Source organism: Malus sylvestris, chromosome 10 (assembly GCF_916048215.2).
Source record: "Malus sylvestris chromosome 10, drMalSylv7.2, whole genome shotgun sequence".
Lineage (NCBI taxonomy): Eukaryota > Viridiplantae > Streptophyta > Magnoliopsida > Rosales > Rosaceae > Malus > Malus sylvestris.
This window is the reverse complement of record NC_062269.1, coordinates 39,635,309-39,657,803: the sequence shown is the minus strand read 5'-3', so window position 1 is coordinate 39,657,803 and position 22,495 is coordinate 39,635,309. Positions and strand designations below refer to the sequence as shown.

General features: G+C 37.9%; 1 protein-coding gene and 2 pseudogenes across 1 annotated transcript; 2 read left to right on the top strand and 1 right to left on the bottom strand.

Moving 5' to 3' along the window:
- The first annotated feature begins 5,274 nt into the window (after window positions 1-5,274).
- On the top strand, window positions 5,275-12,366 carry LOC126584554 (disease resistance protein RPV1-like). Its single transcript, XM_050248898.1, has 5 exons — window positions 5,275-6,044; window positions 9,193-10,285; window positions 10,419-10,700; window positions 10,791-11,633; window positions 11,734-12,366. The coding sequence occupies exons 1-5, from the start codon at window positions 5,275-5,277 to the stop codon at window positions 12,364-12,366; spliced, it is 3,621 nt and encodes a 1,206-aa protein (XP_050104855.1).
- A 1,499-nt stretch (window positions 12,367-13,865) lies between these two features.
- Window positions 13,866-16,922, bottom strand: LOC126584553 (protein RTF1 homolog; annotated as a pseudogene).
- A 1,212-nt stretch (window positions 16,923-18,134) lies between these two features.
- LOC126587235 (disease resistance protein RUN1-like) lies at window positions 18,135-22,482 on the top strand (annotated as a pseudogene).
- Window positions 22,483-22,495: the final 13 nt, after the last annotated feature.

Below are 22,495 nucleotides of genomic sequence, written 5' to 3'. Positions count from 1 at the left end.
ACCCATTAAAAATACGGTAGATACTATGAGTGTGTTACTACAAATTTTAGAGTGCAATTCTCACCTTTGGAGCCATGAATCAACACTTGTTTTCAACGGACCCAATGTTGCAAAATAGTTTGTCCAGCAACCATGTCAAAAACCAAGTCAAACTGATACCGAAAAGCTACTCGTGATAAACGAAAAGCTAAATGAATTTAGACTACAAAAGCTACCAACAAGAAGTGGGGTTTATCATCTACCAGTACACAAAAAAGGGTTTGGACAATTCAACCTAAGGGACATAGCAACAACCAAATCGAAGTGATACTATTGCCAGTGACGCCTGCACGAAATAATTAAACGAATTAGTTGTAGTTTAGAGTTTCAACCCACTCCGAAACAAACCCAAAACATAGAAAACGAAAATGGGGTGACATGCTGGTAATTTTCTCCTCCTTTCCGCTTTGAAATTTTGATCCACAAAGGAAGCACACGAGCAAAAGAACAAGGCAGCTAAAAAACAAAGGCTTTTGTGACCTGCATAAAAGAAGAAACTGTGATTTAGGAGGAAAAGAGGATAAATTGGAGCAATTCAAAAGACTTTGAACTCCACCAATCTTACTCATCTTCGTTTGGAATTCAACAGCTAATAAACCCAAAAGGAATTTTAAAAAAAAAACATTGCCAAATCGACGTGGAGTTCAAATATATTGACATCGCTGTTTAGAGGAATGAATATTGGAGCATGGAAGATTTTTGATTGGGTTTTTGAACTGTGCGTTTCATGTGGGACTTGGAGTCCCACTTTCTACTTAAGGAAAAGACAAAGTCCCATTTTCACTTTGAACCGTGCATCTTACGTGGGTTTCTACTTAAGGAAAAAATGAAGTCCTATTTCACAAAGACCTATTAGATATTACCAAAGGTCATATATGAGTTTTAAATAAATCCAATTGACTACTCATTTTGCCAAGTCTGAACACAAGTACGCAAATCCAAGGCTAGCATATCATGAATTACGTCGGTTGTATTCCGATAAAGATACAGAGGAAGTCTGATATCAAATTTTAGACGCAATCGTGAAACCGGAACGAATCCCTGGTTTATATAAACTAAATTCACTTCTACTACTTTGACCAAGTAATGACAAATTCTACAAAGAGTAAAAGAGAAGTCTGCAAAGCACAATTCCTAGATTTCCATTTAATGGATGTCGCTCACACAACAAAATTTCTAATTTATAGGGAATGTTGCTCATGTGAAGAATTGGAATAAAGATCTCCAGCAAGCAATTAAGTAGGTGAAGAGACAAAATTTGTCATGACTTTAGTTGAAGGTTGGTTTGATCCCACAAGGACAAACCCACGCAACCTATGGCTTGAATTAATTCATGAGCATGATTGAATTAATGCTTGTCTTCAAAATCTTTGGATGGTCATTGTTAGGCCAAGATCAAATCAAGACACAGAGCAAAGTGGAGGACAAAAGCAATACAAATATAGACAACTCCGAACCACTTCAATACTATGGATGTGAACCATCTCAAAGTACAAAATTTGATAGACTCACCACTTCAAGTTGGTGAAACTCACACCATGGATCATATTCCCTTTAATTACCAAAGTGGTCAAATGGCACAAAGCCGTATCAAATTTCAAATGGCATAAAGCCATATCAAATTTATAATCGCTCCCAAGGTTTTAAAAAATGCTAGGCGCTAGTCGGGTGATGGGTTAGCGCCTAGTGCCTAGGTGGCTAGACAGGGTCTAGGCGGATTTAGGTAAATTTATGATATATTATATAAATTAATTAAATTTACTATATAAAATGTAAATAATTATTGACTAATATGCTATTTCTTATATAAGAACATACATATATGAAAGTTTTATGTACATATATGAAATGCTTGCCTAGGAAAAAAAAACAAAATATTATCTAAATAATTTATAATTTATATAAGATATATATATACACACATAATATATATCCCAAACTTTTAAAAATATAAAAAACCCACATAGTGGGTGGTTTTCATTGTTAAACCATCAAACCGTCCATCACCCATCCACCCAAGGTGGTTTTCACATCACCCATCCGCAAAACTATCAAAGTCCATGGTTTTCAATTTTAAAATCACAAACCGTCCATGCTCTTTCACATCACCCAAGCTTTTAGTCCTCAACTTGCACCACCAACACAGAAATGTTAGTCTCTCTCTCTTTCTCTTTTCGCATTTTCTCTTCGCACTTTCTTCTCTGCTCTCATCTTCACAGATGAGTTGCAGAAATTATGAAATTATCTTCACCGACAGTCTCTCTCTCTCTCTCTTCGCACTCTCTCTTTCCTCATATTCACAGATACGAGCTACATAAAATTTTCCGGGTCTCTGTTGCTACGTAAGAGATCGGAAGTTGTAGATCTTTGCGAAAATTGCAGCAAGTTTGGAATTTGCAGCTAGATTCAAACCGCCTAGACTACCGCCTAGCGCCGCCTAGCCCGCCTCAGGCGCCTAGCGAGCGCATAGGCGGCCGCCTATATCCTCCTCGCCTAACTGAATGTTTTGGTCTAAATCGGGTCGGAGCTCCACCGCCCAGCGCCTAGGCAGATTTTTAGAACACTGATCGCTCCAATGGCTTAAAGTCTTCACTCGTATGAGCTAAAATTGCACAAGGTATTAAACGCTCCAACAGCTTAAAGTCCTCGCTCGCACGAATTAAAACTACACAAGGCATCAATCGCTCCAATGGTTCAAAGTCCTCGCCTGCACGTGCTAAAATTGCACAAGGCATCAAATCCAAACAAGTACCAAATACCAAGGAACTACGAGTGACTTGATCCCTCAACGAGGGTACATAGGCAATCTAGGGCTCTACTTAGGTGCAGTCACAAAATCAAATAAACACCCAAATCCCCAAGTTACGATTTATTCATATTAGAATCAAAGGGTATTCCTTTCCCAAAAGAAAGGTTGTAATTAATAGGCACGTAGCCTAGAATGGGTCGAACTCAAATTAATAAAACCCTCTTCGACAAAATGAACGAGGGTGAAATTATGTCGAGTAAATTATTTTTTTACATATTGTGTACAATTTTTGCTCAACAGTAGCCTCTTAGGGTTATGTAGTCGTTTCGACATTTTCGTTTGTTTAATAATATCCCTATTAGTTTGTTATCGTGCACTCTGATATTCAATTTGGTATCAATCAATTTGTATGTCTCGTCCGTTTGTTTGTTGTTCTGTTCTCATTTGTCGTTGGCTTAGGTTGCAGAAAAAGTAAAGAAAAGCGTGTAGAAAAAGAATTTGTTTGACGACGGTTTTAATGAAGCTCTGACTCGAGAATCACAAACTCGGATCAAGTTCGTCTCTACCTTAGGCTTTTATGTTGAACCCAACTTGCAAGAACCCACCATGCTAGTACCCGCCGCCACATTTGACTAAATCTGAACCGCCCGATCCATCGACCATTGCTGAGAAACCCATCCAAGCCTACCGCTGCTGTCCATCGTGCCCAGTCACCGCATTGTACCAAATCCAGATTGTCCACCAACCTGCACCCATTTCCATCTCCATGGATTACACCATTGCTGCTTCTATATTAGAGAAAGAAAAAAAAAGAAAAAAAGTAGGAAAAAAATTGTTGGAGGTTTTGGCCTACATGGGCAAAGAGGAAAAATGGGTTGGAGGCTGTTTACCGCCCATTTTTTGGTTTGATGTGTTTAAGGCCCACACGAGTTGTTGGCTTGTTTGAGATTGTTTTGTGACTATTACTCGAGTGCTTGGAATTGTGACCACTCGAGTGATAGTGTTTGTGTTTTGTTTGTTCGTTGCTATAATTGAGATATGGAAATCTCGTCCATTTAGAGACGGGTTCTTTACATACTCTCAACACTAGTCAGTTTGAATCAGAATCAGTTTGTTAGCCAGAATTAGCTTGCCAACAAGAACCAGTTCTCCAGTTCGCCAGTCAAGTCGAGTCAAGTTTGCATGCCTGACAGTCCGCCTAACGGAGCTAGTCCACATCTGCTTGTTTGCAAACCCATGTCGTATACCGCCATGAGTTTGACAGGGGATGTTGGAAAATATTAGTATTTTGATTTATTTGAATTTTGGTTTTCTAGGCTTAGCCCGTTAGCATTAGGATTTCGGTTTCTTATCTTTTAGGATTATGGTTAGTTTATTATAAATAGCATGCTTGTTATTCATTTGAGAGTAAGTTAGTCACAATGTAGCCTCCTAAGGTTATGTAGCCGTTTTGACATTTTCGTTTGTTTAATAATATTTCTATTAATTTGTAGTCTTAGTTATCACTCTAATATTCAACAGGAGAAAACAATCCAAAACCTTCTTCCTCTAATAAGTTCTTTCTTGAACAATGCAAAAACCTTTGAATTCACATATTATCTAAATGTTGATTTCAGAACTCAATTTTTAAAAAAATATATAAGTTGTAGTTTTTTTTCCACTTTTTCTTCGATCAAATATACGTTGCAAGTTTGAGAGATTCAAGGGCTTAAAATCTTAAAGAATCAAAACTGAAGAAAACCTAAACGATCAAATCAAAAACGTAAATATTCAAACAGAACAAAAGAAAGTAAGTACCTAATCTGACCTAATCTGATTCACCATTCTGAGAAGGGATCCCATCAATTAATGTGAGAAAGCTTTCTCACGTTTCAAAAGTGGGGAGGAAATTACTCCTCATCAAAAGATACGGTTAAAGACAATTTAGGTTATATAAATTTAATGATTGTAATAAACCCAATTAGCAGAGAGCACACATTTTATATGTGTGAACAATTTTTCTTAATAAGTTCATATTTTTTAATATTACATAATTATTGTTTTATTTCTTATGTACATATTGTGTATCAAAAGTGAGGGTAAAATTAGAAAAATAAGTATATGATTGTCATTTTCTTAAAAAAAAGGTAAAATTGGAAAAATAGGGATATGATTGTCATTCTGTGAAAATGTGTAAAATTACTATTTTACCCTAATTTTATCAATAATGTATATAAAAAATGAAGACAAAATTAAAAAAAAAATAGGAAAAAATTTGACAAGAAGGTTCTTTTTATAGAATAGATATAAAAGCCACATCGGACAAAAGCATAGCAATTTAAATATTTAAATAAAAACATATTTACTCTAACAAGTGGGTTGCTGCAGGAAGCTATTCTTAAATTTGCAGGCGTAGTTCTGCAGCTGCTCATCCTCTCTGTTTTGTAGCTGGAGCGGGTTGGCTAGCAGCTGAGCTGGTAACAAAAAAAAAATAAAAAATCTAAGAAATGGATAACTGGCTGAAATTCGTGACGCTGTCAATCATGGTGCTGGTATGTGGTTGCTTAGAGTCCTACCACTTTGCTGTCCTAGTCTTCCTCCTTTTCTCTATCGGCCTTGTCTTTCGCCAAATGAGCATCTCGGTCCCCGATGAAGCCTCCTCTTCATCATCCTCCACCTCCTTGTCCTCCTCGTCGTCCATCTCGGTCCCCGATGAAGCCTCCTCTTCATCATCCTCCACCTCCTTGTCCTCCTCGTCATCCTTCTCGGTCCCCGATGAAGCCTCCTCTTCATCATCCTCCACCTCCTTGTCCTCCTCGTCGTTCTTCTCCTTCTCGAAAGGTTCGCTCTACGATGTGTTCTTAAACTTCAGAGGCAAAGACACACGTAAAAGCTTCACAAGCCACCTCCGTAAAGCATTAACAAATGCCGGAGTCAACGTCTTTTTTGACGAAGAAGAAATAAAAAGAGGAGAAGAATTAACTAACGTACTAGTGCGGGCAATCCAAGGTTCTAAGATGTCAATCGTCGTCTTCTCAAGCGGGTACGCGGACTCCAGCTGGTGCCTCGAGGAGCTGGTTCATATCATTGAGTGTAGAACAACGCTGGGACAAATGGTTTACCCGATATTCTATGACATTGATCCTTCGGATGTCAAGAAACAGACTGGTCGTGTTGCGCAATCGTTGCTGAAACATACAGATAAAAAGAAGGTAGCGAGGTGGAGAGCTGCTCTTACTCTTGCTGCAAATTTGGCTGGATGGCATCTCGAAAACAGGTATCTACTAAGTTCTTCTTTTATGAATTCAGGCTTTAACGTATCTTTATTTACTTTCGGTTTATAGATTCAATAAAACCTATGTTGCACCAACACTGGGAAACCCCAAAGTGTTCGGACACGGTTTTGACACGATCAAGACACGGCAGGGATCTTTTTGTAAATATAAAAACATTTTGGGACAATTCAATTTAAGAAAAAATAATGAAAATGGTTTGAAAACTTTGAGTTTTAACGATAAAGACAAAATAAATGATAAAGTGAATAGTACCAGTATTGACTTTTTAATGTAAAAATGTGATTTTTCGTTACAGTGAACAGTACTGGGAGCTTTTCGTTAAAGTTCCCTTCAATTATGAAAAACTTCATTATAATCCTTAATAAAGATGACCTTTTTACTAAAATCATAAGTAAGATTAAAATCTAATTTTAGTCTCTTGACATTAATCACCTCCTTATTAATTATATTTAGAAGTTTTAATTATTTCTCTTTTTCTTCCAAATTCTGATCTATTAATTATGTTACATTATCATTTTCATTTTCATTTTATTCAATATATTTTATTTTAAATATTTAGATAAATTAATTTTTATTGTACAATATATCGAGAAATACTTTGTCTTCTTCATTTAGGTATATTAAATTCAATATAATACATTTCAATGCATACATTTTGATACACACATTTCGGTACAAATACGTTGGTACATTAATTTAATATAATACATTTCGGTATTAACATTTATGTACATACATTTGGTATATACATTTAGGTACATTAATTTAGTATGATACAATTTAGTCATAACATTTCGGTGCACACATTTTGATACATTTGGGTGCATTAATTTAATATAATACATTTCAGTGCATACAATTCAGTATATACATTTCGATACAAATATTTCGGCACATACTCGGTACTAACATTTTAGGTACATTAATTGAGTCTTTCAAATTTAAAGAATGTTAAATCAAATGAATAATTAATGGGAAACATTAAATAAAATACACATTAATTAATTTGAATTAAGGACATATCAATGAACTATAATTAATATGTAGTATAACACCAGATTTTTATTAAATTTCAATATTTTTCAAAGATTAAAGTTAAAAAATCCTTTAATCTAAAATATTTTGGGGCATATTTGTAAATATCAAAAACTTATAACACCTAACATTTCGGGCAGTTATGTAAATATAAAAACTTATGTAATATTTATTATAAATTTATTAGAATTTACATGTCATGTCCTAGTTGTGTTCGTGTTCTTATCTTTTGAGATTTTTCGTGTAACCGTGTCCTGTTTCTGACATATCCATGCCCCTATCTGTGCAACATAAAATAAAATAAAGGAAAACCTTTCCCTTCTTCGGATCATGTTTATGCATACAACTGTGAATTCTTAGACCTCTCTTAATAAAATCGTACAATAAAGCTTAAGCTGTTAAGGCTACAGTAATCACGACAGGGAAGTCGCCGGCGAATGGCTGCGGAGGAAGGGGATGCTGGGTTTTGTTTGTTTGTGTTTCTTATTTAAATTTAAATTTAAATTTTAATTGATGTTTACTAAGTTTAAACAAAACATCGCACGAAAATTGTCTTATTAATAAATCTCTAGTCATAATAAATAATTTTGTGTATTAGTTCATTTTAGTCTTGTAGTTGTATAACAATCTTCGTTTTGCTTCTCAACTCGACTAATGCCAGGAATGAAGCAGCGCTTATCAGTAAGATTACTAGTGAAGTCGCTTTGAGGCTCAACAACACATACTTGGACGTAGTGCCCTACCAAGTCGGAATAGATTCTCGAGTGCTAGATATCAGTAAATATTTAGGTGTAGGAGATTCAAATAATGTTCGCATGAATGGAATTTCGGGCATGGGTGGAATAGGAAAAACAACGATTGCTAAAGCCTTATCTTCATCATCCTCCACCTCCTTGTCCTCCTCGTTGTCTTTCTCCTTCTCGAAAGGTTCGCTCTATGATGTGTTCATAAGCTTCAGAGGCGAAGACACACGTAAAAGCTTCACAAGCCACCTCTATAAAGCATTAACAAATGCTGGAGTCAACGCCTTTATTGACGACGTAGAACTAAAAAGAGGCGAAGATATAACCAATGAACTAGTGAGGGCAATCCAAGGTTCTAAGATCTCTCTCATCGTCTTCTCAAGTCGGTACGCGGACTCCAGATCGTGTCTCGAAGAGCTGGTTCATATCATGACGTGTAGACACACGCTGGGGCAAATAGTTTTGCCGATATTCTATCATGTTGACCCTTCTCATGTCAGGAAACAGACTGGTAGTTTTGCACAATCGTTTCTGAAACATACACATAAAAAGAAGGTCGAAAGGTGGGGAGTTGCTCTTACTAAAGCTTCATATTTGTTTGGCTGGGATCACAGAAACACTTTAGACGGGTATCTACTAATTTCTTCTTTTATGAATTCAGGCATTAACGTAACTCTATCAATATCTAGTTTGACACCATATTTTTATCAAATTTCAATCTTTTTCAAGGATTAAAGTTTTAAAATAAAAAGAAAAAGAAAAACAAACCTTTAATCTAAGATATTTTGGGGCATATATGTAAATATAAAAACTTATAACACCTAACATTTCGGGCGGTTTCGTAAATATAAAAACTTATGTAATATTTATTTTAAATTTTTTAGACTTTAATTGTCATGTCCTAGCTGTGTTTGTGTTCGTACCTGTTGAGATTTTTTGTGTTGGTGTGACGCATTTCGTCGTATCCGTGTGAGTATCTTTGCAACATAAAATAAAATAAAGGAAAACCTTTCCCTTCTTCGGATCATGTTTATACATACAACTGTGAATTCTTAGTCCTCTCTTAATAAAATCATACAATAAAGCTTAAAACTTTTAAGGCTACACTAATCACAGCAGGGAAGCCACGCCGGCGAATGGAAGGGGATGCTGGGTTTTGTTTGTTTGTGTTTCTTATTTAAATTTTAACTTAAATTTTACTTGATGTTTGCTGAGTTTAAACAAAACATCTCAAAGAAAATTGTCTTAAATAAAAATCTCTAGTCAGGATGAATAATTTTGTGTATTAGTTCAATTTAGTCTTATAGTTGTATAACAATCTTCGTTTTGCTCTCAACTCGACTAATGCCAGGTGGGATGACGCAAAGTTGATCAGTATGATTACTAGTGAAGTCACTAAGAAGCTGAACAACACATACTTAGATGTAGCGCCCTACCAAGTTGGAATAGATTCTCGAATGCTAGATATCAGTGAATATTTAGGCGTCGGAGACTCAAATGATGTTCGTGTGATTGGAATTTCGGGCATGGGTGGAATAGGAAAAACAACGATTGCCAAAGCTGTTTATAACGAATTTTATGACAAGTTTGAGCATAAAAGTTTCCTTGAAAAAGTGAGGGAAAAGGAAGTAGAAAAATTGCAAACCCAACTTCTTTCAGATATCTTACAAACGACCAAGACAAAGGTAAGCAATGTTGCTGCAGGGACCGCCTTGGTAGGGGAAAGATTTCGACGCTTAAAAGTACTTGTCATATTTGATGATGTAGACGATGTGAAGCAGCTGCGCGAATTAGCTGGAAATCGCCACTCTTTTGGCCCGGGGAGCAGAATTATCATCACAACAAGAAACGAACATATGCTACAAGAATTTGCAGTTGATAAGATATATCCGGCGAAAGGAATGGAACAAGAAGAAGCTCTTGAGCTCCTAAGTTGGTATGCTTTCGGAAGTAAGTGTTGTCCTAGTGAATATTTAGAGCTCGCAAGAGACGTTGTCGATTACTGTGGAGGATTGCCATTGGCTCTTCAAGTTTTAGGATCTACCCTGTTCAAAAGAAGCATAGGAGAGTGGAAAAGTACATTGGATAAACTGGAAAAAATTCCTCCTGGAAAAGTTCATGAACAGCTGAAAATAAGCTACGACGGGCTAAATGATGATTACGCGAGGGAGATATTCTGCGATATATCTTGTTTCTTTATTGGGATGGACAAGAATGATGTCATGCAGATCTTGGATGGTTGTGGCTTTTCTGCAATGGCAGGAATCGAGGTCCTCCATGGACGGTGCCTTGTAACTGTTAATAGAAAAAACAAGCTAATGATGCACGATTTGCTTCGGGACATGGGTAGAGAAATCGTGCGTGCAGAAAATCCCAAGTATCCTGAAAAACGGAGTAGGTTGTGGCGTCCTGAAGATGTAAAAGCTTTATTGATAGACAATTCTGTAAGTACTTTACCAATTGAACTTTATGTTAAATGCGTAAGGAATAGAAGAGAATCATATATGTGTACGTAAGCAATCGAACTTTTTTGCATGCAAAACCTTCTCATATTTCGAGCCTGTTTTTGGTTAGCAGGGAACTGAAGAAATTGAAGGACTGTCTTTGAATTTGCCGAGTCTTGATGAGGAGGGTAGTTTCAGCACTGAGGCATTTACAAATATGAAGAGACTCAGATTGCTCCAACTCAAGTACATTCAGCTCACAGGAGGATATCAATGTCTTTCCAAAAGATTAAAATGGTTGTGCTGGCGTGGATTCCCTCTAAAGTTCATACCAAAAGACTTGTGTCAACCAAATATAGTTGCTATTGACATGAGATATAGCTGCCTCAGACAAGTTCTTTGTGAAGAATCCGGGGTAAGTACCAAGTTCTGTGCAAAACATCATTCTCTCTTTATCTTCTTTTTGGTTTTTGATTTTGATTTTTAATTTGGTTTTGTCTAACAGTTGCTTGACAAGTTGAAGATTCTAAATCTCAGCCATTCCCATGACCTAAGACGATCACCGGACTTTTCAAAACTCCCAAATCTTGAGAAATTAATACTCAAAGGTTGTAAGAGATTGTTTAATGTTCACGAATCGATTGGAGATCTGAAGAGTCTATTTTTAGTAAATTTGGAAGGCTGCAAAATGCTTAAGAATCTCCCTAATACTTTTTATAAGTTGGAATCTGCTAAATTTCTTGTTCTTAAAGGTTGTTCCGAATTCAAAAACTTGTCTGAGGACTTGGGAAAAATGTCATCCTTGACAACTCTTGTTGCAGATGAGACGGCCATAACAGAAGTACCATCTTCCATTGCACGACTGGGGAAGCTTCAGTCCTTATCTCTGCGTAACATGAGGTCGTCTTTGAAGTTACCTCCTTCGTTAATGGGCATGCACGCATTAAGAGAATTAGATCTTAGTGGCGGCAGTTTAAAGGAAATTCCTAACGATATCAGAAGTCTATCTTCTTTGGTATCATTGCTTCTGGACCGCAATAGTTTCCGTAGCCTTCCAAGCTTCAGTAGCCTCTCCAGGCTTCAAAGACTAAGCCTGAATGGTTGCGAAGACCTGGTTGAAATCACTGATGATTTACCACCAAATTTAAGTCTCCTGAGTATGAATGACTGCACTTCACTAGAAAGAATGCCAAATTTATCAGGATGGCCGAGAGTTGTGGCTCTAGATGGTTCCTCCAATCTCATTGAGTTTCAGGGCTTGGACAGGGCGTTAAACGCTGGTATGATACTTGGCATGCGAGCGCACAACAGAATCACTGAATTCCTATTCAAGGATAGCACACTACAGGTTCTCTCTCTCTCTCTCTCTCTCTCTCTCTCTCTCTCTCTCTCTCTCTCTCTCTCTCAATGTCATATACCTCATACAAATCTTGTTGAACATGCTATAGGGATGGACTGGTACTGGATATATTTATCTTCGAGCAAATCATATTCCGACTTGGTTCAATAATGTCAACAAGAAGGGTGACCGAGTCTGTTTTCAAGTGCCTCATGAAATCGGTTATAATTTAAAAGCGTTGGCTGTGTGCTTCTCTTGTCGTCCTTATCAGTTGAACTCTCCTTTGACATATTCCGTTTCTGTTGTTAATCATACCAAGTGCACTTGCATTCATGCCCATGTATCCGATATCTGCCCGCCTGCTCGCTTGGAAGAATACCTTTGGATGGGACATTTCTCAAACGACGACTTCAAACTGGAAGGCGGCGACTCCGCCCATGTTATTGTACAAGCCCGAGACACTGAGACTGGGTTCATCAGGGTGGAGAAAACAGGGGTACGTTTAGTATCTGACAAACGTATTAACTTCAGCTTTTCGTCTATTGATTACGGTTCCATCCGTTATGATGTGGCCATCAACAAATTTTATGATGATGATCATGATCATGCCGATCATGACAATGAAGATGATCATGCTGTTCATGACGATGATGATGATCATGCCATTCATGATTATGATGATGATCATGCCGATCATGATGATGATGACGACAAGGACGACGCTGACGATCATTTATCATAGACCATTAGAGATTGAGGTTTGATACCAGTATTTGACTGAGTACAGAGACGGATCAGCTTTCACTTAGTGTGGTTATATTATTTCTTTAAAAATGCGTTCACTTAGTGTGGTTAATACCTTTTTATTTTCAACTGTTGCGGTGGTGGTTAATTTCTCTTATCAATGCATTTTTTTTTTTTAATTTTTGGAGAAGGAAAAGCAATTTAAAAAAAATACTTGAGATATGCATTCAATGAGCAATCATTTAGAGACCGGGAGTGGTCGTATAACGCTCCGTTTTCAATTCACTTTTTGTACTCGAGATATGACAACAATGAACGAGCATTTTGTTGGAGAACAATTTAGAAACAGAAATAACAGAACTTGATATACTTATACTCTATTACCCAATAATACTTGCAATACAGAATGATACACAATAAATACAAAAAATTAAAATGATACTAACTTGAATGAATCAAAGGTAGAGGCTAGTGCAAAAGTTATGTCCTTCGAACAGTATTTCCGTCTCACTCTTGTGTTTGTAGTTCTACAACGTCTGCTCGACCAGGATACAACTACCTAATTCTACAACCCGCACTGGATTATAGAATTCTAGTGAAATGCTTTGTGTGTTTCGTGTTTACTCACTTTGGAAAGTTTGTACGAAAGAAAAGGAAGGCTAAAAGATGATTTTTGATGGAACTAAGGACTCCAGTTATATGGGCTCTTTCATACCTCTTCAAATACATTTTGGATGTATCTGAAGCTGTACAACTCTTTCCAAGGAGTTGTGTCTATTAATCAAAACGTTTTTAATTAATTTTAATTAAAAACTTAATTCGAAATTACAACTCTTTCCAAGGAGTTGTGTCTATTAATCAAAACGTTTTTAATTAATTTTAATTAAAAACTTAATTCGAAATTAAAACTAATTGATCAGATTAATTTATATTAACATTATGGTACAATCATCAAGCCTAATCCACACAATTAGTAGCCCAAGCCTCAATCATCATTCCAAATGGTCCAACACCTAACTAATATTGTAGAAGACAAAACATATATAAAGGTCATTGGGAATCTTGTTTCCCTGATGTGGGACAAGAGTCTCAAAACTTCAACACATTTATTGTTTCACCCAAGATCCTGTACCACCTCAAATATCGCTTGTATCAACAAAAACAATGCCGAGTTTCAATTTTATACGGCAGCGCTCGAGAAAACATACCGAATTCATCCATCCAGAAAATGACGAAAAGAAATTGTATATGAACTCATGACTTACTATTGAAACAACAGCAATCTTAAGGTTCTACATATCAAGTCCCACAAGCTGCATTTTGTGATTTCTCTTTAGACAAATAAAACACGCTATGTTTTATTCAAAATTGGGAATCAATGCTCGTTATAAAGACCTCAACATGCCATCACACTTACTGCTTAGCAACCTGTTCATTTTGTTGGTGAAGATGATGTCTATATTGCATCTGTGGCAGTTATTCGGGCTCGAGCGCATTTCAGAGAAGCCCTCTTCATCTCTTGTAGTCGCTAACTGAAAGTGTCAGTGCATGCCTCTGCCCGTCATTCTCTGGGACTCGACACTCAACCGTTGCTTCTATTCGCTGTTTTCTTGCCACGAACCCTTCCTGAGCTCCTTGCGGCACGCCAAACTTTTGAAGAGCGGCCAATGACATTGGGACCTCAAAATTGTGCTTTACATTTGACTTTGTTCCAAAATCAAGAGGAGCACTCGTATCAATCAGCTTCCCCGCACCAGCTGCAGCTTCCAGAGCCGCTGCAGTAGCTGCCATACCGGCCCTTACTGCTCCCACCACTGCTGTTCCGTATCTGCCAAGGCTCCATCAGCCTCGGCAATTGCATCTGCCTCCCCTTTTTGTTCACCGGTCTTTGACACAGTAATTCCTTGACCTAGTCCATCTTCTTGAAAAAGGATCATAACCGGCCTCCCCCGCTTTCAAACCTATATTCTTAGGTTTTAATTCTTTATGCAACCCTGTTTTTTTTCTGTTCATCTCAGCAAGCCTAATAGCCTTGCTATCTTTCCCCTGTGATTGCCGGCGTGCTTCTAATTGCTGCAATCTTGTATGGATCCTCTCCACCTCTGCATCGTCTTGCTTACTTTTTGCAACTTCTAACTCCCCCTCCTCAACCGGTCCTTCTCAAGTGCAATGTTTAATGGCCTTGACGAAGCAGACTTTTTCTCCTGTATCATCTGCTTCACGGTTGCGGCTGAGTAGACAAATGAGTTCCTTTTTTTTTTATGGCCTCCTTTTCCAACACATTCTCTTTGCTTAGCAACTGGCCACCACTTCTCTCCGCCTCTCTAACCCACTGTTTAAACTCCTCCTCCAGTGGCACAGAGTTGGAAATCATAGCCATCTGCCACCTGGCAGCAGAGTTCTCATTGCCCTAAACAACATTCAGATACTTAAGTGTGGTTTTGTTCTCTAGTTTGTACTGTCGATCAGTATCTGAAGCATCAACATTCCGGACCATGCAGATGTTGGAATTTATTAGGTTTATTTAGGAAATTAATTAGAGATTTGATTTGATTTTGTAGTAGGGTATTTTTGGCATATACGCATTAGGGTTTCTTTGGTTTATTGCTCTATAAATAGAGCTTGTAATTTAGTTAGAGAATAAGTTATTCACAATGTAGTCTCTTAGGATTTTGTAGCCGTTCTGCCATTTTTGTTAGTTTAATAATATTCTTATTATTTTGTAATCTTGGTCGTTGTGCACTCTGATATTCAACTTGGTATCAGAGCGGGTTCGATCCTTATGGTTCAATCCGTTCTTGTTGGTATCAATTTGTTTTGTTGCTTTTTGTTTTTTGGTTTAGTTTGGGTCTCGTTTAGGCTTTCGCTTCCGCTTTGGTCTGTGTCCTTTGTTCTTGGTCACTCTGTTTTTGTTCGTTTTGTCTTTGGATTTCTGTTTATGTTCTTTGTCTTTGGATTTCGGTATTGACCGTCAAATTGTGTTAGTCTTGTCCGTAGATTTTTTACGTTTTCTGGTTTGGTTTTCAGTTTGTCCTTGGTAGTCTTCAAGAAAGGGAAAAAAAATTCTGTTTTTTGAAAAAAGGAATTTGGTGAATCCATCGCACTAGGATTTCTGCATTCCCCAGCCCCACCCTGCATCTGGATCCGTCCACAACCGTACCCTCGTGGAAAAAAAAAAAAAAAAAAAAAAAAGAGGCTGGTGATGTTGGTTCGCACAAAAGAAAAAAAGGAAGGAGGTTGGTGATGTTGGGTCGCACGTTGGTTCGCACAGAAGGTAAAAAAAAAGAGGAAGGAATCGCACAGAAGGAAAAAAAGGAAGAAAGAAGGAAGAAAAAAAATATTTGGTTGGATTTTTTGTTTGTTTGTTAGGCATCGGCATCGACATTTGCACTGATACTGGCATTGGAATCTTGCACTGGCATAGAAATCTTGCACTGGCATTGAAATCTTGCACTTGCACCGATGGAATTTCGTATTGAAATTGGCATCGGAAATCGGCATCGGCATCGGAATTTGGAGGCTTGCATCCACATCTGCTTGTTGGCAAACTCATGTCGTGTACCGCCATGAGTTTGATGGGGGGTGTTGGAATTTATTAGGTTTATTTAGGAAATTAATTAGAGATTTGATTTGATTTTGTAGTAGGGTATTTTTGGCATATACGCATTAGGATTTCTTTGGTTTATTGCTCTATAAATAGAGCTTGTAATTTAGTTAGAGAATAAGTTATTCACAATGTAGTCTCTTAGGATTTTGTAGCCGTTCTGCCATTTTTGTTAGTTTAATAATATTCTTATTATTTTGTAATCTTGGTCGTTGTGCACTCTGATATTCAACTGCAGAGCCTGTAGATAGCCCAGATTTTGACCTCCCAATTCCAACCCTCACAAAGCAACCCACAATTAACTCATAAAAAAACGGCTCCATAAACCAATTTGCAATTTTCAACTTTTGAATGGTAATCTCCTTTATATCATCTAAAGTTAGTCCCTCTGACCTTTCATCGTCACTGTCAATCATTGTGCCATCCCCTGATGATCCTTCATCTTCACTACGAGACCTACTATCACTGTCACTCTGACTAGATCTACTCCGACCCACTGCAGTGAAGGATTTCCTGTTCAGGTGTGAGAAATTTCGATTGCTTGAACTTCCTCCACTAGAAGCATCTTTCAACTTGCGGTGAGCCTCAGGGTCATGTTGCTTCAAACGTTTTGCTCGTAACTCATTCAATGCATCATCCTTGGCAGCTGCCCTGTCAGCAGATCTAGCTGATGAACGAACCTGAGAGTATGGAAGGAGAAATTCCAAAAAGGGGCCCCTTCGCCAACTTTGCAGCTGAATCTTTTATGATTAACAAAGCACTATGTGGCACTGCTAGATTGAATGTCCCGGCCTGCAATAGAAAACCTGCGAAAGCAAGGAGAGGTCAGTTGCACGTATTGAAGATTGTACTGCCAACAACTGTGTCAATAATGCTGCTACTACTTTGTGTACTTGCAAGGAAAAAATATCATAGAAAGAAAAGCAAAGTACTAAATCCAGAGGATGCATCATTCCCTTTACCTGCGCCAAAAAGGATTCCTACCACGAACTTCTGCTTGCCAGGAATGGTTTCGATGAGAGCAACTTGCTAGGCAGGAGGCTTCAGTTATGTGTTACAAAGCAATACTTTTCAATAATAACGTGGCCATCAAGGTATTCAACATGGACACAGACACCGAAGCAGCTTCCAAGACTTTTGATACTGAATGTAAAACACTGCAAAATGTCCGCCACAGAAATCCCATCAAAATCAGCACAAGTTGTTCCAGTTTTGATTTCAAAGCTTTGATACTCGAATACATGCCTAACGGAAGCCTCGAGAAATGGTTGCACTCTCGCAACTGTTTTTTTGGACATGCTGCAAAGACTGAACATAATTGTGGATGTTGCATTAGCATTGGAGTATCTGCATCATGGTTATTCAATGCCGATCGTTCATTGTGACATAAAGCCAAGCAATGTTCTTCTTGATGAAGATATGGTTGCGCATGTATCTGATTTTGGCATTTCCAAACTCTTGGGCGAAGGGGCATCTACAGCACGAACGAAGACCCTCGCGACAATCGGGTATACAGCACCAGGTGATCATGTCTATTCTGTTAGCTACAATATATCTGTCTAAGAGCAGCTCACATTACTCTTTTAACCGATATTCCCTTCTATATTTCTGTGCAAAAATCACCATCCTTGGTGCCTTCAATCCTTCCAAAATCATCATACAAAATACTAAATTTATAAAACAATATCAGTTGGGTATTTTTCCTTTTTTATATTTAGTTTTTTTTTTATAATTCTTTTTTAAAATTAATAAAGAGCAATTAACCAAAGTTAACTGGGATCAAGTAAGAGGACACTTGGTAGACCAAAGCTAATGTAAGTGAGTAAAAATACACCTTCAAATTATTGGTCTCCCTTTGCATTGCCTCTAAGTAAATATCTGATATCTTGGTTAAAGAAATTTATATCCAATGGTGATGGAGTCATGGGTCAACGGGTCATCCATCAACAAGTCTTGCCGTGAGATCAAATGTAGAAGGAAACTTCCACAAATGTCGGTTTGTATATGTTAAAATCCATATTGTTAAAATCGAACTTTATTGTTAAAATCGTCATTCGCCAACCAATCGAACTTAATATTAATATTGTTCAAATCGCCACTCGCCAAACAACCTTCCGACGAGCTAGCTGTGTATTATATATCCATTTCAATTATCCTAAAGAAAATCAAAGAAATGGATAACTGGCGGAAATTAGTGACGCTGTCAATCATGGTGCTGGTATGTGGTTGCTTAGAGTCCTACCACTTCGCTGTCCTCGTCTTCCTCCTCTTCTCCATCGGCCTTGTCTTTCGCCAAATGAACATCTCGGTCCCGATGAAGCCTCCTCGTCATCATCCTCCACCTCCTTGTCCTCCTCCTCGTCCTTCTCCTTCTCGAAGGGTTCACTCTACGAAGTGTTCATAAGCTTCAGAGGCGAAGACACACGTAAAAACTTCACGGGCCACCTCCATGAAGCATTAACAAAGGCTGGAATCAACACCTTTATTGACGATGAAGAACTAAGAAGAGGAGAAGATATAACTACCGAACTTGTGCGGGCAATCCAGGGTTCTAGGATCTCTATCATTGTCTTCTCAAAACGGTACGTGGACTCCAGCTGGTGCCTCGAGGAGCTGGTTAAGATCATGGAGTGTAAAACAATGCTGGGGCAATTAGTTTTGCCGATATTCTATGACGTTGATCCTTCGCATGTCAGGAAACAGACTGGTAGTTTTGCACAATCGTTTCTGAAACATTCAGATGAAAAGAAGGCAGGAAGGTGGAGAACTGCTCTTACTGAAGCTTTGAATTTGTCTGGCTGGGATCTCAAAAACACTATGGACGGGTACTTACTAATTCTCTCTTTCATTTTATTTTACATAATTTATTCACCATCCTGTACTATTATGTACTGTTTTTCAATATGAGGCCTCTTTAATTATGAATGTTTTAGAAGTTTAACAAAATTAAGGGCAATGAAAGATTTGATTCAGCAAAACTTCATGAGCGCAGCTTAAATTAGTTAACATATATTTTGCCTTGAAAATCCATAGTACTCGTGATCAATAATATGCTTTAGTTTTATTATTTAGTCTTGTAGTTGTATAACAATCTTAGTTTTCCTTCTCAACTTGACTAATGCCAGGAATGAAGCAAAGTTTATCGGTATGATTACTAATGAAGTCAGTACGAAGCTGAACAACACATACTTAAACGTAGCGCAATACCAAGTAGGAATAGAATCTCGAGTTAAAGATATCAGTAATTATTTAGGTGTCGGAGATTCGAATGATGTTCGCATGATTGGAATTTCAGGTATGGGTGGAATAGGTAAAACAACGATTGCTAAAGCCATTTATAACCTATTTTATGACAGGTTTGAAGGTAAGAGTTTCCTTGAAAACATGAGGGGAAAGAACCTAGTTAACTTGCAAAACCAACTTCTTTCTGATATCTTGCAAACTAAGACAAAAGTAAGCAGTATTGCCAAAGGGACCGCCTTGGTAGGGAAAAGATTTCGATGCTTAAGAGTACTTGTCATCTTAGATGATGTAGATGATGTGAAGCAACTAGACGAATTAGTTGTAAATCGCCACTCTTTTGGTCCGAGGAGCAGAATTATCATAACAACAAGAAATGAACATGTGTTAAATGAATTTGCAGTTGATGTGATATATCGGTCACAAGGAATGGAACGAGAAGAAGCTCTTGAGCTTTTTAGTTGGCATGCTTTCAGAAGTAGTTGTTGTCCTAGAAAATATCTCAACCTCGCAAGAGAAGTCGTCGATTACTGTGGAGGACTGCCATTGGCTCTTCAAGTTTTAGGCTCTACCCTGTTCAAAGGAAGCATAGGAGAATGGAAAAGTACATTGGACAAATTGAAAAAAATTCCTCTTGGTAAAATTCAGGAACAACTAAAAATAAGCTACGACGGACTAAATGATGATTACGAGAGGGAGATATTCTGCGATATATCTTGTTTCTTCATTGGAATGGACAAGAACGATGTCATGTATATCTTGGATGGTTGTGGCTTTTCCGCAACGGCAGGAATCAAGGTCCTCCTTGAACGATGCCTTGTAACTGTTAATAGAAAAAACAAGCTAATGATGCATGATTTGCTTCGGGACATGGGAAGAGAAATCGTGCGTGCAGAAAATCCTAAGTATCCTGGAAAACAGAGTAGACTCTGGTGTCCTGAGGTTGTAAAAGATTTATTGATAGACAAATCTGTAAGTACTTTACCGATCGAACTTTATGTCAAATATGTAAGTAATAGAAATATAGAAGAGAAGCATATATACGCAAGTAATAGAACTTTTTTGCATGCAAAACCCTCTCTTATTTAGCAGGGAACTGAAGAAATTGAAGGACTGGCTTTGAATTTGCCGAGTCTTGATGAAGAGGCTAGTTTCAGTAGTGAGGCATTTACAAATATGAAGAGACTCAGATTGCTCCAACTCAAGTACGTTCGGCTCACAGGAGGATATCAATATCTTTCCAAAAAATTAAAATGGTTGTGCTGGCGTGGATTCCCTCTAGAGTTCATATCAAAAGACTTGTGTCAACCAAATATAGTCGCTATCGACATGCGATATAGCAGCCTCAGACAAGTTCTTTGTGAGGAGTCTGGGGTAAGTACTATGTAACCTCAACCAAATTAATAATTTTTTTCCTTCTGGTATTTTGCAATACATCATGCTCTCTTTATATTCTTTTTGGATTTTGATTTTGATTTTCAATTTGGTTTTGTCTAACAGATGCTTGACAAGTTGAAGATTCTAAATCTCAGCCATTCCCATGACCTAACACGATCGCCGGACTTCTCAAAACTCCCAAATCTTGAGAAATTGATACTCAAAGGTTGTAAGAGATTGTGTAATGTTCACGAATCGATTGGAGATCTGAAGAGTCTTGCTTTGGTAAATTTGGAAGGCTGCGAAATGCTTAACGACCTCCCGAGAAGTTTCTATAAGTTAAAAACTATTGAAATTCTTGTTCTTAAAGGATGTTCAAGATTCCAAATCTTGTCTGAGGACTTGGGAGAAATGGCATCCTTGAGAACACTTCTTGCAGATGAGACGGCCATACTAAAAGTACCATCTTCCATCGTACGACTGGAGAAGCTCGAGTACTTATCTCTGTGTAACTTGAGGTGGTCTTTGAAGTTACCTCCTTTGTTAATGGGCATGCACGCATTAAGAGAATTAGATCTTAGTGGCTGCAATTTAAAGGAAATTCCTAGCGATATCAGGAATCTATCTTCTTTAGAAGAAGTAAATCTGGACCGCAATGGTTTCCATAGCCTTCCAAGCTTCAGTGGCCTCTCCAAGCTTCAAGCACTAAGCTTGGATTTTTGCATCAACCTGGTTGAAATCACTGATGATTTACCACCAAATTTGGGTTACCTATCGATGAATATCTGCATTGCACTAGAAAGAATGCCAAACTTACCGGGAAGGCCAGAAGTGGTGTCTCTAGATGGTTGCCCCAAGCTCATTGAGTTTCGAGGCTTGGATAGCATGTTAAACACGGGCATGATACTTGGCATGCGAGCGCACAACAGAATCACTAAATTCCTACTCAAGGATAGCACGCTACAGGCTCGTTCTCTTTCTCTCTCTCTCTCTCTCTCTCTCTCTCTCTCTCTCTCTCTCTCTCTCTCTCTCTCTCTCTCAGATTACTTATACAAATCCTGTTGAACATCTACAGGGATGGACTGGTTGTGGATATATTTCTCTTCTAGGAAAGCATATTCCGACTTGGTTCAATCATGTCAACAACAATGGTGACCGAGTCTGTTTTCAAGTGCCTCAGGAAATCGGTTGTAATTTAAAAGCGTTGGCTGTGTGCATCGGTTCTCGTCATTACGAGTTGAACCCTTTTTTGAGAAATTACTTTTTTGTTGTTAATCATACCAAGTGCACTTGCATTTTTGCCTCTATAATCGATTTCTACACACCTGTTCGCTTTAAAGATTACCTTTGGATGGGACATTTACCAAACGTCATCTTCAATTTGGAGGGAGGCGACTGCGTCCATGTTATTGTACAAATCCAAGTACAAGACAGTGAGACTGAGCTCATCAGGGTGACGAAAACAGGCGTACGTCTAGTAGCTGACAAACTTATTAGCTTCGAATCTTCGCTTTTATTTACGGGTTCTATCCCTTATGATGAGGCCATCTACAAATTTTATTTCAATTATGATGATGATGATTCTGCTTCTGATGATGATGATTCTGGTGATTATATATGACGATGATGATTCTGATTCTGATGATGATGGTTATGGTGATTATGATGATGATGATTATGACGACGACACAATTCATAGACCTTCCAAAAGATTGACGTTTAACTGAGTGACACAGGCGAACAAGAATGGAGTTCCAAAAGTTAGCACGATTACCTTTGGATGACACAGATATCAAACGCCGTCTTCAATTTGAAGGGCGGCGACTCCGTTACTGTTATTGTACTAGTCAAAGATAATCCAATTGCGCCAGATAAAAGCAAGAGAGTCGAGGGATTAAAGGGCTTG

Bases quoted from the DNA above. Each gene is read 5' to 3' on its own strand.
- LOC126584554 (XM_050248898.1), top strand. From the start codon at position 5,275: ATGGATAACTGGCTGAAATTCGTGACGCTGTCAATCATGGTGCTGGTA. The intron at 6,045-9,192 runs GTATCTACTAAG...GACTAATGCCAG, and splicing joins GGATGGCATCTCGAAAACAG to GTGGGATGACGCAAAGTTGA. The intron at 10,286-10,418 runs GTAAGTACTTTA...TTTGGTTAGCAG, and splicing joins CTTTATTGATAGACAATTCT to GGAACTGAAGAAATTGAAGG.